The sequence below is a fragment of the Eschrichtius robustus genome, chromosome 3 (genome assembly GCF_028021215.1).
Source record: "Eschrichtius robustus isolate mEscRob2 chromosome 3, mEscRob2.pri, whole genome shotgun sequence".
NCBI lineage: Eukaryota > Metazoa > Chordata > Mammalia > Artiodactyla > Eschrichtiidae > Eschrichtius > Eschrichtius robustus.
Window position 1 is genome coordinate 172,982,119 of NC_090826.1, and position 17,078 is coordinate 172,999,196.

The 17,078-nt window shown below is 34.5% G+C and overlaps 1 protein-coding gene across 4 annotated transcripts in view; it reads right to left on the minus strand.

Annotated features, from left to right (window-relative positions):
• SPATA17 (spermatogenesis associated 17) overlaps nt 1-17,078 on the minus strand; it is a 190,177-nt gene that overhangs the window by 98,938 nt on the left and 74,161 nt on the right. For all 4 annotated transcript variants that reach the window (XM_068538543.1, XM_068538541.1, XM_068538544.1 and 1 more), the window contains one exon: nt 7,842-7,965. In XM_068538543.1, coding sequence (XP_068394644.1) covers nt 7,842-7,965 — 124 coding nt within the window. The remainder of the gene's footprint in view (nt 1-7,841; nt 7,966-17,078) is intronic.

Sequence of the window (17,078 nt, forward strand, 5' to 3'; positions counted from 1 at the left end):
CTGAGAAATCAGCTGTTAACCTTATGGGAGTTCCCTTGTATGTTGTCATTTTTCCCTTGTTGCTTTCAATAATTTTTCTTTGTCTTTAATTTTTGTCAGTTTGATGACTATGTGTCTTGGCATGTTTCTCCTTGGGTTTATCCTGTATGGGACTCTCTGCGCTTCCTGGACTTGGGTGGCCATTTCCTTTCCCATGTTAGGGAAGTTTTCAACTATAATCTCTGCAAATATTTTTCAGGTACTTTCTCTCTCTCTTCTCCTTCTGGGACCCCTATAATGTGAATGTTTTTGTGTTTAATATTGTCCTAGAGGTCTCTTAGGCTGTCTTCATTTATTTTCATTCTTTTTTCTTTATTCTGTTCATGGCAGTGAATTCCACCATTCTTTCTTCCAGGTCACTTATCCATTCTTCTGCCTCAGTTATTCTGCTATTGATTCCTTCTAGTGTATTTTTCATTTCAGTTATTGTGTTGTTCTTCTCGGTTTGTTTGTTCTTTAATTCTTCTAGGTGTTTGTTCTTTAATTCTTCTACGTCTTTGTTAAACATTTCTTGCATCTTCTCAATCTTTGCCTCCATTCTTTTTCCGAGGTCCTGGATCATCTTCGCTATCATTATCCAGAATTCTTTTTCTGGAAGGTTACCTATCTCCACTTCATTTAGTTGTTTTTCTGGGGTTTTATCTTGTTCCTTCATCTGGTACATAGTCCTCTGCCTTTTCATTTTGTCTATCTTTCTGTGAATGTGGTTTTCCTTCCACAGCCTGCAGAATTGTTGTTCTTCTTGCTTCTGCTGTCTGCCCTCTCTGAAATGATTTTTGCTCATTATAAAAAATATTCCTTTTGTTGTATTTGTAACTTTGTATACTATCTTCTTAAAGGTGGATCCCAAAATTGTATAAGCTTCAAGCCCCACAACACATGAATCGGCCCCAGGTCACATGTATAGGAGAAATTTACAGTGTGCTGGCTAAAAAAAAAAATTTAAATAACTTTTAAAATTTAGTATATTGAAAAGAAAAATATAAATAAGAAAACTAGCTAGGCACTTTTCTACTTAAGTGGTCTCTCTTTTAATTAATTTTGATTTTATTTTTGCCTCTGTCTGCATTTTTGCCTCTATTTCTTTGATGCATGATTGTTAAATGATGGCAATGAGAGAAGTGTGAAAAAGGGATTCATTTTGGGGACACAACAAGATATTTTCTTTAACCACTTCAACTGACTCTTCAAAGAATACTTATAATGGATAATTTTATCCCTTTCATATATTACAGGATAATAAAAACGATAATGTTAAAGAGGAAAGAAATAAAATGTAAAAGTTAATAGCTAATTCATTCTCCATGGTAGTTCACTCCTTGGCCTTTTCTGAACAGAGACTGCCAATAGTAACAAATTATGTGATGATTATGTGATATGGACAGTTCACTTGGGACCAAGAACAAATGACCAAACTTCAGGACCTGCCTCTTAAACTACAGATCCAAAGATCATAGGTCAGAACTTTATTCACTACATAATCTTCCTGAAAGAATAAATCTTCCAAGTGTCCAGAGGAAAAATGAGTACCAAACAATAGCATTTTAGTCACCAGAAAGATAACTGCTACTTTAGAATATTGTGGGGATAAATAGAATAAAAGTGCTTTGTGCTATTCACAGGAAGGCACCATAGAAATCTACATTATCTTCTGGCTTGTTTCACTCGTTTATATGCAGGCCCTAGTTTTTCTCCATCTTTGTACATGAACTCACTTAGAATCAGTTTCTTATAATACTAAACCATTTCAGAGAAAGCATGAAAAGAGAGTTCAATGAATTGCAGGTAACTCAAGGAGCAGTACATAATCAAAATGCTGGTGCTTTCAAGAAGGATAACTGGATGGTGATAAACCTAGACACAGAGAGAGAGAGAGAGAGAGAGAGAGAGATCATCCTAGAAACTAGGAAGGAACAAAATTAATGTTTTGAAGTGAAAGAAGTGGTTTTATAATGATCAAGAGGTCTAAAATGAACCCAAGAGAGTCCTTATAGGGGTATGTTTTAATATCACACTTGAGTTTCCCAACCATTGCTGTGGTACACCATTGCCTAAGGACAATGCCTTATGAGAAGACTCCCCAAAGATACTTTCCAAATACACCATATATACCAAGACACATCTCTCTCTCACACACACACACACACACACACACACACACACACACAGGCAGGTGCACCCTGAAAGGCTGCAATTCTTCTGTTACTGCAGCACCTCAAATTAAAAGTGAGCAATCACATACTAAGTATTTAATATATGTAAGGCATAGGATCTTCCCACTTATGATACTGGAAAGATAGAGTTGAAAGCAATAAATGATTTGGAGGACTTACTATACTTCTTAATTTTTGCGTTTTTTCATCTTATAAGATTTATCTTGTAAAGATGTTGTCCATACCAACAGACTACCACTTAATTTTTGGTATATCAAATTTACTATTTAAAATGAAGGGATTTTCCTTCTGTATACAAATGGGATTTCATATAATTTTCAAAACAAAGTAGCTGAAACCATTTGTTTCTCTAAAAAATAAAGTAATTAAAAATAAAGTTTTGTCAATATTAATCAGAGTATGGAGCCTTTTTAAAGAATCATAAATAACTGAAAGTTGTTATCTCAGAGTTGATAAGAAAATTTTAACTACCCACTAAAGGAAAAACATTAAAAATCTATTATATAAAGATGACATGAAAAATATTTCTACAAAATATGTACTTTAATTAACTATATAATTTTTCGTTTTAGTTTTAATTTGAATATGTATAAATTATTAAATTCCATAACTAAAATAAAATGTACATAGTTTTAATATACTGAGTTATAAGTATATCTTATAGTTATTTATCCTTTTTATTGACATATTAAAATTTTAAAAAACAGGGTAACATTTTCACTAATCAGGAAACTATTAATGTGTGTAATTTTATATAATAACCTATATTTCTAAATATTAATTTTTCTGAATAGATCTTGAGCTTTACATTTGTATCTGCAACTTTGCTGATCTCCAGGAGGATACTTAAAAATTCTGGCAACATTTCAGAGGCAATACCTTTTAATGAATCCAACAATAGGCCTTTGCATATATCTACCAGTAGGTGGAGCAGACAACATAATTTACTACCCAAGAACAAGGACGAGGGAATGAAAGTCTGTTTATCTGGAATAAAACAAATCTGCAAATAAGATTTTCTTCAAAGGAAATATGTCCTGTATGTGTTAGATTTAGTTTGACTGGTTACTGAATCAAAATAAATAACTATTAAATAATCAATCCTTGCAGAAAGATAAATTAAATTTACAAATGAAAGCAGAGTTTGCGTTTTACTTATTCAAATCAACTAAAATTAGCTTTGTTTTCACAAAACTTTTACAGGGACAGAGATTTTTTGATGTGTTCATTTAATAAGGGCGCTAAACCAATCCTGTTTTACAGGTGATGGGGTGCATAACAAATAGTATTTTCTGGGAAATATAATTGACTAATCCTATTATGTCTGTAGCAACAAATTAACCTTATTACTACTAGTAAATGGTGATTGATTATTCATGCAAATAAGTTATCATGTTCAGCTTTCTGATTGAAATAAACATATACAAAAGGTGCTTTAATATGACTTGAACTTTTTAATTAATAAAACCCTGAGGGGTCTATTAATTCACTTATTGCAATATTAGTTATTTACTTGTGTAATTCCTATTAATGCTAATACATTTGCTTGCATAAAAATGAGATCATTATTATCACTAAAAATTAGTAATAGATTTTAAGATGTACATTAGATTTATACTAAAAAATGGCTTAAAACTGACTTTAAAACTATGCTGTCAGTATGAGTATGTCAGTATATCAGCATAATCATCCTAAAATTAATACATTAAAAAACACATGATTTCATTTATTATCTGTATATGAATTCACATATTCACAATTTTAGCTTACAAAATTCTTCACCTTTTCTTATGCATTTGTCTGAATTAATGTTTTATTTCAACTCATCTAAATTAAGCTATATTAGAACTATGAAAATTTAATATGAAAATTAGTATTCTAGAAACTACATTAACATCATTCCTAAATTATTGAGACCACCAATAAAATAGTGTTTTTCTCCTGTCTAACAATGCTGTTAGAATTATTCCACTTAAGCAGCTCAAGAAAACTTTTCTCATCCTCATACACTTCTTATAAAAATTACTTAGGTTTGAAAATTTTTTCAGTAAATTTTCAAATATCTGCACAAACTGAGAGTTAAAACTTACACAAGCCTTTCAATATAAATAAATTCATATTTTGCATTTATTTTGTACTTAAATGTGTATTTAATATAATTTGAAAACAAAACTCTAAAAACAAGCAATGCAATTAATCTATAAACATGACTTAAGAATATTTTTAAAACTGCAGCTTAATTTCTTCTCAATAGCCAAGTCATTCTGAAAAAATCATTAACAATACTCGAAATGAAATATGTATCTTTCATTCTCTGACTCTTGCTTAGGTTTGGAAAAGTATTTAAAGATTTTTATTAAAATAAAATAGTAAATGGAATCAGCAAAATCATAAATATAGGTTGTTAATTTCAGTGAGACTGTCTACATAAGCTGTAACAGAAAGTTGGCAATTTCCTTCCGGGCCCCCAAAAAATTGTCTGGCATTAGACTGAAATTAGATGGAATGCTCCTTGTGGTTAAGGATCATAATATACATTTGTATAACCTGATTCTAGTCCTAGCACAGTAGCAGAAAGATTATAGGTACTCAAAAATATGTTATTTGGAGTAATTAACTGATGAATTTTAAAGTTAAGATTTATATTCACTCTATTTAGTAAATATCAGTGTTGCATATTTTTGTGTAGGTGAAGTTGATTTATAATTGTACCTATAATATCAGTTTTAAAATTTGACTTTTTAATTTCATGATGAAAAGCACTAATTTAAAGCTAAGTAAAGCAAATCTGGTGGATATAAGGAACAAAACATTTAAAATTTCTAGTACCATCCTGTTAGTACAAGCAATCCCCTGACCAAAGTAAACAGATGAGACCAGGATGATGCCACTATTCTATTTTATCATGAAAGAAAGAAAGGAAGGAAGGAAGGAAGGAAGGAAGGAAGGAAGGAAGGAAGGAAGGGAGGGAGGGAGGGAGAAAAGAAAGAATGGAAAAAGAAAGCCTCTCTCAGGAACAAAAGTGTGTCCATAGTTTCAAAGGGCTGTCCCTTTTGAACAAAAGTGTGTCTATAGTTTCAAAGAGCTGTCACTTTTATCTCTAGTTAATTGTGATCAAATATTAAAGACCACTGTGACAAAATACACCAACTTGCAAGATTCAAATGAAAACCCCTGACATTTTAATAATATTCCTCTTCAAGGGAGGTGATTTAAAAACATCATTTCCCCTGTATTGCCCTCAGGTCTGTGAAGCCAGGTGTGAAATGTAGGGTAGGCAACACCATTATGAAGAGTTCTAACTAATTTCCTTTAATAACTAAAGAAAAGCAAAGAAAGGAAATGAGAAAATGAATGCTTCCGACAGCTAAGACAAATTGAAGAACATGAAAGCGTAGAATCTTAGTTTATCCTTGACAGGTTAAATTCTAATAATATGATTGTTATCATCTACTGAATGTTCTCTAAGGGCCTGGCAATATTTTAAATACATTACACTTAGTCCTCACAAGTTTCTCTCAAGGTGCAGAGTGAAACAGAGGCTCAGACAATTCTAGGTAATCTCCTAATACCTTCCCCTAAGTGAGAGAGCTTGCATGCCAACTTAGCTCTGACTGATGTAAATGTCCACACTCTTTCTACTGCACCATAGCGTCTCAGAAAAGAAACATTTTATTGGATGCTAGGAAGTTCTGGGGACAAGTGATCACTAAACTAAAATTTATATACACTGATATTACTAGCAGCCAACATGGGATAAACAGGAGAAAAATGAGATACTGCATTGACAGCTTGTATTGTTAATACAAACATACCTAAAACATAATGCTAATATTGCTTGAAAATTCGTTAAGGTCCATGAGCCAAGTCACATGGTCAGGTTTGTGAAATAATTTATTAAACCAGGCACTTAAATGAAAAACTGAAATGAAATCAAAATACTTTAAAAAATAATGTATATAAAATATCTATCATACTCTCTGACACATGGTAAGCACTCCATGGATAGGTGCTATTATATTATTTTTATTAGTAAAACATCCAAGTTTTTATGGTCTTTCTAAATTATTCCACTATACACCCAATAACTAAATAACCCTGGATAAAACAGAATTAACAGATGTTTCAGTTAAATCTGATTTCACCATTTTTAAGATTGCTTTCTCTATCACACTACCAATCATAAGTATAAACCACACAATTAGAACTCAGATTAAGTTTCAAAGTATAAAGAGAGTTCAAAGTTATCATAGAAAAAACTGTCCCCAAGAATTATTACTAGGTTTAAAGAATTACAGGATATATTTATAGCCCCCCCTTAGTTTCATCAAAATTGAAATTACCAGTAACTAAAGTTTGAAAAAAATGTGTTGCTAAAAAGAATCCTTGATCTGTAATTCTATATCTTTAAAATGTAGCCCACTAATCAAACGACTAAAACATTTACATTGTTATGGATTTTATAATAAAAAGTGAAAATACTTTTACCTTTTATTTTTAAAACTCTCTTTAAATTATTACCTAAGCATATTTAGAGTTGAAAGACCTCAGTTTGAATACCAGAGCTATTACTAGTAGTTTTGTGCCTATGACCAGTCACATAATTATCTGAGTTTCAGTTTCCTTGCCTGTTAAATAAAGACAATTCAGCTACCCAAATCCAAGTAAATATTAGGATAGTCATCATTATTGTCATTTCAACTACCAAATAGAAGCTAGAGGTACCGGAGGCCTGTTTTCCAAACTTACATGGCCAGCCCAGTACTTAATATGGTTTCAACTTTGTATGCCTCTAAGGAAGACGTTTAGCCTCAGCTCTCACCCTCTCCCACTGGGACTTCACTTGCCCCTCCCTGTCGGAAGACATCTGCATATGCGACTCAGCTAGAACTCTAAGACTGGACTTGAAGTCTAGGAGAAAGAATAAAAACCAAGAAATTGCTAGTTTCCAGCCTCAAGCTCAAGTAACAAAACACATCTCATCCCCCAAATTCATGCTTTTTTTTAACCATATTTCTTTGTGAGCAGAATATTCGACATGCATATTTTTTTTTCTTAGCAACCATGACGAGATCTGAAGCAGTAAAATCTTCCCACGTAACAGAAAAGAAATTTCTAAGTATTCCAAATCCCACATTTATATTTCTATACGAAGATGCAACTGCTCAAGCAGTACGTTTAAAAGCTATACATGAAAGCTTGCCTCGGAATTTATCAGATTAATAGAATAGAAAGGATGCAAGAATGGTTTTAATCTCAACATTCGCTCAATTAACAGAGAAAACGTGAAAGTGACCTCAGCTTAATAACTTCTTAGTTCTTGGTCAATTCACAACACAACAATAAGCCACTCAGGCTGGATTTGGAAAGGAAGGTTATGCCCTTCGTGGCGGATGGCAGTGCTGACTTGGACCTTTCTGCCAGCCTCGCCCGGCTGCCTCTATGAAGCTGCTGTCAGACCAGCCGGGGTGCCTGCGTGCACCTACACAGCAGCACGGAATTGAACTCGAAGTAGTGTCTTTGTGATATCTTTTCAACAAGTCATGTCCCATTCAGCCTGCTAGTTTATCTCTGTCAGGCTGGGTGCCCAAGTGGCTTCCGCGAGCTGTCAGGGACAGGCAGACCAACCTGCTTTGTGCTGAGGAGGTAATGCATCTTTCGGGCTTGGTAATCTCTTTTCTTCTCCTCCCTTTCCAGGTCGGCCTTCTTCTCTTCCCTTTCTTTCATCTCTGCAAACTCCTCCAGAGCCCCCCTGCAGGGAATCAGTTTGCGGTTATTCATGACACGAAAAATCTGCTAACCTTTTAATTCTTTCACTGATGAGAATCAAGGAAGTTTTTGAGGGGTAACCATTGTCCACATCCATCAAAATCAGTGGTGGAATCGAACTTACCGGCACATTCTAGGGGAATCTTTGCAATCTTTAAAAAGCATTTAAGTGATTTTTCAGTGGTGAAATTTTGAAAATCAAGTATCTACCTATTATAATCAGTTCAATAGCTGAGGAACTGTATCAAATGCAAAGTAAGTTAATTACTATGCTATCATTTTCTTTGGCTATCTTGGACTTAGTTAAATATCCTAAGAAAACATCTGGGCTATTGATTTCCTTTAAATTTGGTATTTACCAAGTTCTCATTGTTTATTTTATACACTAACAGGCTAATTTAAAAAGTGTGATGGGTTTTTACACATATACTTAATTCATTCTAAGTTTATTTCAGTTAAACAGTTTAAATAATATCAACAAGATTACATATATTATCCTGTACTTGAAAGGTTGACATTTTGTTCAATTATATCAATAATTAGAATAAAAGCCAAATTGGGTGCATAAGTTCACAACTTTCTAAGTGTAATAAATTCCATTAAAATAATGAAATTTTCATCATTTATGTATATGTATTTTAAAAAGTTAAACAAAAAATCACCTCTTAAAATATACTCTGTGACAAATACCTGCTAAATAGAATATTATCAAATTATGGAAGAATAAATCCTTTATTTTCATAGAACAAGTTTAACCACTCATGTTAAAATAATGTTTTGAAATTGTACTTTATGCTTTTAAAAAACAGATATGTAACTTAGTGTCTAGTTCTATAAGTAAAATTTTAAGTAAAGCATCTGGGCACATACCTCAAAGATAGCAGGGGAAAGTAGAGGGGAGAATTCCAAAAATTAAAAAAAAAAAAAAAAGATTCTCATTTCTACTTCAATGACTGGAAATACTTTTGTCGCAATTTTCTGTTAAAGGCTACTAATACAATACTTCATACAAGGTTACTTATGAAACACACTGACGTTTAAAAATCACCATGCTCTGCTATTGCAGCAGAGCTATTTTTTCCAACATAAGATTAAATTGCAAAATAAATGAATTACTTGGAGTGGCATGGCCCTCATTTTGCCACCCTTCTCTTGAAAATTGCTTATTAATATGAAAAAAGGAGTCAGAAAATAGCCTGTTTTACTTTATGCATAGTATTTTCGGGGCTTCTGCACCCACAGAGCTGGGCTGGCTGCATGTTTAGATTGTGCTGGCAGGCTGGTACAATGACCTTTCTGACCTGCATCTCAAGGCTATTATTAATCGCTAAGTAACCTGGTAAAGCCAAACAAATTTGTTTCCATTGAAAGGATCTCTATCTGTGTCTGTTCTGTACCAAACAAACCTCATTAACTGTGTCCATCTTTGACAAAGAACCAGGAGTTAGAGGGATTGGTGACCTTTCTTTGTCCTTAGGTACAAATTTCAAGGCAGTTACATATGAATAAATGAGAATTTTTACCAGGAAAAGTAACAATCATATGTTACATAAAAAAGTGAATATGTCATTAATTTTCACCTTTACTTTTGATATTGTGTAAAAAATAAATATCTCTTCTATAATTCCTCTTATAAATCTTTAAGATAATTTAAAATAACCAATGAACTGCCACTATAAGGATAATTACTCAGATATGCATGTATCCGATTTTATGTTACTCCGAAGATAAGGACAGTAATTTTCCGAGTAATCACAAAAATTAAAAAACACATCTACAAAGAAGTTTGTCTTCTATAAATAATTTAATGAATTTGAAGAGATCTTACATAAGAAAGAAAAAAGTCCCAATAAAATTGAACACATACATGAACAGGCAAAGTACAAAGAAGTAAATAGGACGTGGATACAAAATGAGGGTGGAAATTACTTGAAGTAGTAAAAACCGTCCATCTTCAGGATATGGAAATATAAAATTAAAACAATGTGTACTTGAGGAGCTTGACAAGGAGAGTTAAAACTGAGAGAGATGTAAAAGAATGTCAGTTTCCAGTATATAAAGAAAACACGGAGTAAATCTAGAAGGAACTGGGAAGCCCTACAAATAAATCCAAGAAATTTGACAAAACCCTAGAAAAACCAATCTGGGGTAATCTCAAACCACAAAAATAATTAATTTAGTCAATTCATAACAATTATTGAAAAAAAATCAATCTAAAGTTCCTAGCTGATTTATTGCCCTACTTGAGAGTATACAGTTGTATTGAACACCACAATTATATTTATGTTAAATATTCTTTGTTAAATAACCAAGTAGGAAGAGCTGAATAAATTATTTATCCTTGATATACAGGTTTTTGTTATAGCAATCTAGATGAAGATATGGCTCAGTGTAAAGGATGCAATAAAAAATTATGATCCCATTAAAGATTAAAAGCTGGAAACCATTGTAACTAGGGTTACCTGCAAAAATATAAAATTTACCTGTTTTTTAATCCAGCTATTTTTAAAATGCTTTATAAACAATTAAAGATTTCTCCAAATAGTTTCAGGTTGTTATGAATATTTTTTTTTAATTTCAGGTGTATTGACTTATTTCTATCTTCAAAAAAAATCCTGTGATATATATGGGATAGGTATAACTAATTACCCTATTTTACAAATATGAAAACACATAAAGAGATGAAATGACCCATTCTGAATAATAAATCAGTTAATGGCAGAAATGGAATTAGAATCCCTAGATTTGAAGATTCTCTAACCACAGACCTGGCTATAGTCATCCTGATACAAGAAATACTATGCAGAAGCTACTTTTATTGAAGGAACTGTGCATATTTTCTTTTATCTTATGATCCTGTTTCCTATTATATAGTTAGAGAAACCTGGATAAGTCCCCAGACTTTCTGTACCAGTTTTTATATATACAAAACATTTTGTGATATTAGTTTTAAAATAAAGGCAAAAATTACTGAAACTATGTAAAGCTTTACATATTTGAATATATTTTGCTAATGATATCTATAATGATAATAAAATATTTACATATTCTAATCGTGATAACAATAATAAAAATAATAATAGCCACTTGGAGGCAATATAGGAGAGCAGTTAAACAACATAGACTCTGAAATTACACCTGGTTATAAAATCTCTGCTGGGCTACTTACTAGCTGTTTAATCTTTGAGCCTCAATATCCTCATGTGTAAAATGCAAATATATTAACAGTATTTGTATCTTCTTCATCAAGCTATTGTGAGGATCGAACAGATTAATCTATGTAAAGTGCTCAGAGTAGTGGCTGGCACATAGTAAGGTGCTACATTAGAGGATGTTTCCTGTGAGCTTCGTACTAGGTTACTTGCTTTATCTACATAACTGAATAGGAATCTTTTATGCTTTCTTAAATCCCGTCAATGATCTTCTCCTTTCTCTCTCCACACTAGTGTGCACTTTACGGATGAGATTTCCCACAAGGCAGAGCAAGGAATCTGGCTTCCTAAGAGTCAGGAAGCATGGGGTAAACCTTGACCAGTGGGAAACAGAAGACAGAAGAGATTCATGCAGATGAATTATCGTTTTTTGCTGTCTTTCACATACTGCTTTGAGAGGTCTCCTTGCAGATTGGGAGAAAACCTATGTGGCTAACAAAAGAATGCACACCTGCTCCACTAGGTTGAGTCACTCTGGAACGTGATGTGAAGCAGTGGTCCAGGGCTGCAGGAGGTCGTCCTATCACATCCTCCTTATAGGACCAAAGCACCCAATACAGCTGCCCTGACTGTTGGTGGCTGACAGCTCAAGCTACATCCCACTGGAGAAAATCAGCTGCCCCACCCCAGGTTTGTCACCCTCTCCCCCAGTCTGCATCCAATGACTGGTGACTGAAGGAATACACAGGCCCAGAGTCTCTGTGTCAATCTAGCACTACTCTCAAGGCTCATCCAAGTCCCAGAGCTTCCTGAGATTGGCTGAGACTTCCGATGCAGCTCATCTCCTCCCTCTGCTTTCCTCTTCCATTCCCTTAGAGACGTTATTCCCCAAATGCTCCCCAATAACACTTACGAATCAAATCACTGTCTCAGAGTCTGTTTCCATCTCTGACACTTCACTCCCCTTTCTCCCTCACCCTCGTTGTCCTGAGCTAGAACCACCCAAATAAAGGATTGGCAGTTTAATCCTTCACTTACATTTTGTTTCCAAGAGCTTCCTGGCTAAGACATCTACAATACCTCATTTAATCCTTTCACAGTCTTGTGAGGCAGATATTACCCACACCCATTTCACAGAGGTGAGATCTCTGCCCAAACTCTCAAACTAGAAAGTGGCAGAGTTAGAATTTGAATCTAGGTCTGACACCAAAAATCCATGCCTTTAAGCACAATACTATACTCATACCATACATTTTGCCCAATCCAATATTTTATTTAGATATCGATAGACCTTTTTTTTTCTGTAACTTTGAATATTGTAGTATCCATATTATTTTCCCAAAGTCCACAAAAGGGAAAAGCTGCTTTGTTTTGGAAAAGTTTAAATGAACTATCACTACTCTTCTTCATCATCAGATCATAACATTATAACTGGGGAGCTACACGTGACCTTGGAATGGACAAACTTTTGCATTTGTAGCCACACATGTCATCTCTTCTTAACACATGTTTTCCACTTGCTATTTTTGAGTATATAAAGAATGCTAATGAACATCATAATGTATAAAAAGAGACAGAAACTGACAAGATCCTTAAAAGCTAATTAGCACAACGCAACTAACAAGCAATAAAAACCCACAGGCCTTTCAGGATGGGCCCTGTTTATCTCTCCATCTCACTTCATACCACTCCTCCTGTGACTACTGTGCTTTGGTCAGCATGGCTTTATTTATTTCCTAGCAAACAATTTACCCAATGACCCTATTTCCCTTCCTAGAAACGGTTTACCACAGGACCTTCACTTACACTGTATTTTCTGCCTTGAACTCCCTTCACAGCAAGCTGAATTTTCTCCCACTGTTATTCTCACTCATCATACCATAATTCTGTTTTTTCCTCTATAGACCTTAACATTTATAATTATGCCTCTATGGCTGTATTTGCTTATTTAATGTATGTCTCACCCACTAGATTGCAAACTCTATAAAGACTATGTCTGTTTTATCCATGTTTATTTAAATGAATAAATAAATAGATTTTACAAAGATAGTCCTGGACAGTAGGACCATTACATTGGATATGATTACTGTCGTAAAGAATTCACTCTATTGTCTCCATATAAATATGGAAGTTTGCGTATCTGAATGACGACAGGAACCTGAGAGAAGTGACTACAAAAACAAGTACATGATTCTGCTCAGTTCTGAGCCCAGATGAAAGCTAATGATTACTTGCTATCATGCAATAATTCATGTTTTCTTGCATTGCACATTTTCTTTCTCTCGTCACAATGACTCGTCTTTTTAAATTGTTTCTTGATGTTTGTCCAAGGTCTGAGCCAAAGAAGAAAAATAAGGTACCTTCAAAAACTATTTCTTGAAGAAAATAGAGCACTCCACTCAAAATTATTTTCAGAAACAAATAATATTTATAAGATAAAAAACATCCAAATTCATAATTACAATTTGGGAATTATTCTCTTCTATATATATTACTGACTAAATTTTTCACAGTTCAGTATTCGTTCAGCAGACTCACATAATACTTTATTTACCATAATAAAAATTATTAAGATGGCCACCTATGCCATTCAGAAGGGAGCTATATATTTTGCCATTGGGTTTGATTTTCTTATTCATTTCAAAATATAGTACTAAAAAAATTGTGTATAATTTTTATCTTCTAGTGCAGCAGAACGACAGTAAGTAACAACAATAAAGACCAGAAATCTCTACTCTTTCCTCTAAAAAGGCTTCTAGATCCCTTTAAAAAGAATTACTCTCTAGCTGTTCCTACTCCAACAATCCTTTACTCCTCTTTTATATGTCTCCTACTTTCTGTAACAAATTATACCTGTAAACATGCACCACTTCAGCACTCCTCCTACTATGTGCTAAGGTCCTGAAGGTCAAGGTTAAGGTGTGCCCCTCTCAAAATATTTGGCCTAATATCTGGCATAAACTAGGCGTGAGCCTCCTTTTTAACTATTTCTCAGCCGACTAGTAGTGTATTTCATCACTTCTGGTGGTTTAATTAGAAGAGGGAAGAAGCCACGTTGAGAAAGCCTCCCTTGGGAAGGGGACGTAGAACCCAGACTCTGGCTCTTTGCCAAGCGCAGTGGTTCTCAGAGTGTGGTCCCTGAACGGCAGCATCAGCTTCATTGGGGAACTGCTAGAAACGCACATTCTCAGGCTCTGGCCCAGACCGACTCAATCAGAAATTCTGGGGGATGGGACCCTGAGTCAATCTCCTGCCTGCTAAAGTTTGAGAAGCACTAGTTACAGCAATGAGATTGTCAGCTCTGTTGAGGAAGCAAGGTGATTCGATTCTACTCACTAGTATGACATCATGAAGCGATGCAATTATATTCAGTTAATGATCTAATTATGAATATCACCATATTAGCTAAAGCACTATGAAGTACTACAAAGGAGACAGGATACGTACATCCCAATACTTCCATAGAAATCAAAATTTTGACAGAGAAATTTAAAAATTATATGCAGATTGTTTTAAAAGCACAGATGGGGCTTCCCTGGTGGTGCAGTGGTTGAGAGTCCGCCTGCCAATGCAGGGGACACGGGTTCGAGCCCTGGTCTGGGAAGATCCCACGTGCCGCGGAGCAACTGGGCCCGTGGGCCACGGCTACTGAGCCTGCGCGTCTGGAGCCTGTGCTCCGCGGCGGGAGAGGCCGCGATAGTGAGAGGCCCGCGCACCGCGATGAAGAGTGGCCCCCGCTCGCCGCAACTGGAGAAAGCCCTTGCACGAAACGAACACCCAACACAGCCAAAAATAAATAAATAAATTAATTAATTTAAAAAAAAAAGCACAGATGCCCCAAATTCCATAATTTCTCAAATAAAAACAAAAAGCTATCATCTGTACCATCCTTAAGAAAAATATACAATTCTCTAGAGTCCTCACTCTGTTGGATGGCAAAGTCAGTGATATCTTCTGTTGTAAGAAGCCTTCAAAATAAAAATGGCTGAATAGCATGAGTTTCTGCTGTGGTATGTTATGACACAGAAGTATTTTAGTTAAATTTATTGAATTGACTTATTTTGTATCTCTAACAATTGTCTACTCTCAATCTGTCCATATTAATGTAACCAAATAAGAAGATAATAAAAGGAAAAAGGGAAGGCTAAGTCTAAAATATAAGTAAAATTACTAACCACAAATAAAGCAATTACATGCTTGGAGTTGGTACGTGACATCCAAAAATATTTTGAGACTGATAAAACCTTAGAACAGATGATCTGGAAGTCATTAAGATACTCAAAATATTTGCATTTGAAACAAAAGCTTCATGTTAAGTCAGGCAAATCATTTAAACCACTAATTTTATCTACCTGGTTACCTAGGCCCTGGAATTGTTGGACAGGTGTTGTAAATTTCATTAGGGCAGTGCTTTCAAAAGGGAAAATATGGTTTTAAAGTAAGCACTCTGTAGTACATAGCCCTTGATACTCAAGCACTCAGGCTGCTCCTGAACAACACACCTTACTCTGAAATCTGGAGTTAAGACTTTCACATTGTGAAAACATTTAGAAAAGGGCTCTCATAAAACACTTTTCAGTAATTCTTGAAAATCCTTTGTTTGTAGTATAGATCAATTTCCCTTCAAACTGTCTAAGCTACTTTTACAGTTAATATCATGAAGAAAATTAACACACATTTGTTTATTCACTCAGGCAGTCATAAGTATGTTTAAAATATTAAAAGAAATAAAGTTGGGTAAAGTCCAGTCCCTGCCTTCAAGTAGCTTGCAAATAAAATAGCTGATAGCTAACTAGCTTATAGACAGAATAAGTCTATGAAGAAACACATGAACAGTGCTTAAGTTCAGAGAGCTCCACTCTGATTAGAGGGGTCAGAAAAGGCACTGGAGTTGGGAACAGAACAATGAACAGGCTTTCACTAAAGCGAGCAAGCTGGGATGGAGGTGAGTGGTAATGAAACCAGGATGGATTATTCACAAAAAACTCCAGCTTTCTTTGGTAGACTTGATCTATCAACAGCAAGTGGGGGGCAATGCACTTTAGAGCAGAAGAAAGGCTTCCTGACCAAGGGTGAATAGTCTCTCGAAGGGTAATGCTAGCAAATTTGTACGCTATAGACTAGATATTTTGAGAATGAAAAAAGTGAAAAAAGAAGATAATGGTCAATGTCATAAAATTACAGTACCATGACTTCACTCTGATCGTAAAAAGGGAGCATCCAATTGCTCCATTATTTCATTTGAGTACTTTTCATGATTTTAAAAAGCAATAAGACTCCACTGAAAGATCATTCATGAAAATCAATTTTTTTCTTCTTCTGGCTCTTTTGAATAGACTCAGTTGAAAAGAATTTTTTGCATAGCATTCTTTCTAAACATATGCACGTATATCACTGTAAAATTATTTTCTTTTTACTATTCTGGACAACTTCTATAAAAGGAAGTAAAATTTTATGTAATATATATGATGTCCAATAATTGAGAGTAACATTGAGCTAAGTACAATAATAGGCATAATAATAAAATATATTGACTTAGTGCATCATTTTCAGGAGCTCCAAATGTTTCACAGACATTAGTTCATCCTCACAACATCCCCCTGAGGTTGGTAAGGGGCAGGTATCATTAACAAGGTTCCTGTTCTTCTTTGTGAAATGAAATGACTTTACAGACGGTGATTCTGAGACACAGCATGGGGGCTTTCTTGCAAAAAGGTAGATCAAGGCACATCACATTCTCTCTCCCTTGAGAGTGTGTCTTCACAGTAATTCATTCAGCTGTGGCGAATGAGGATCAAGCTACTCAAGTTTTGTTTTGGGTGGAGTTCAGAGTTGAGTAGCTAAAGTTCCCATTTCAAAGGAAAAGAATTGTAAGATCTTATTTACTTTGCGTTTACTCCAAAATCACACATTGTCTCTTATTTAAAATGTGTTAACTTCGCTT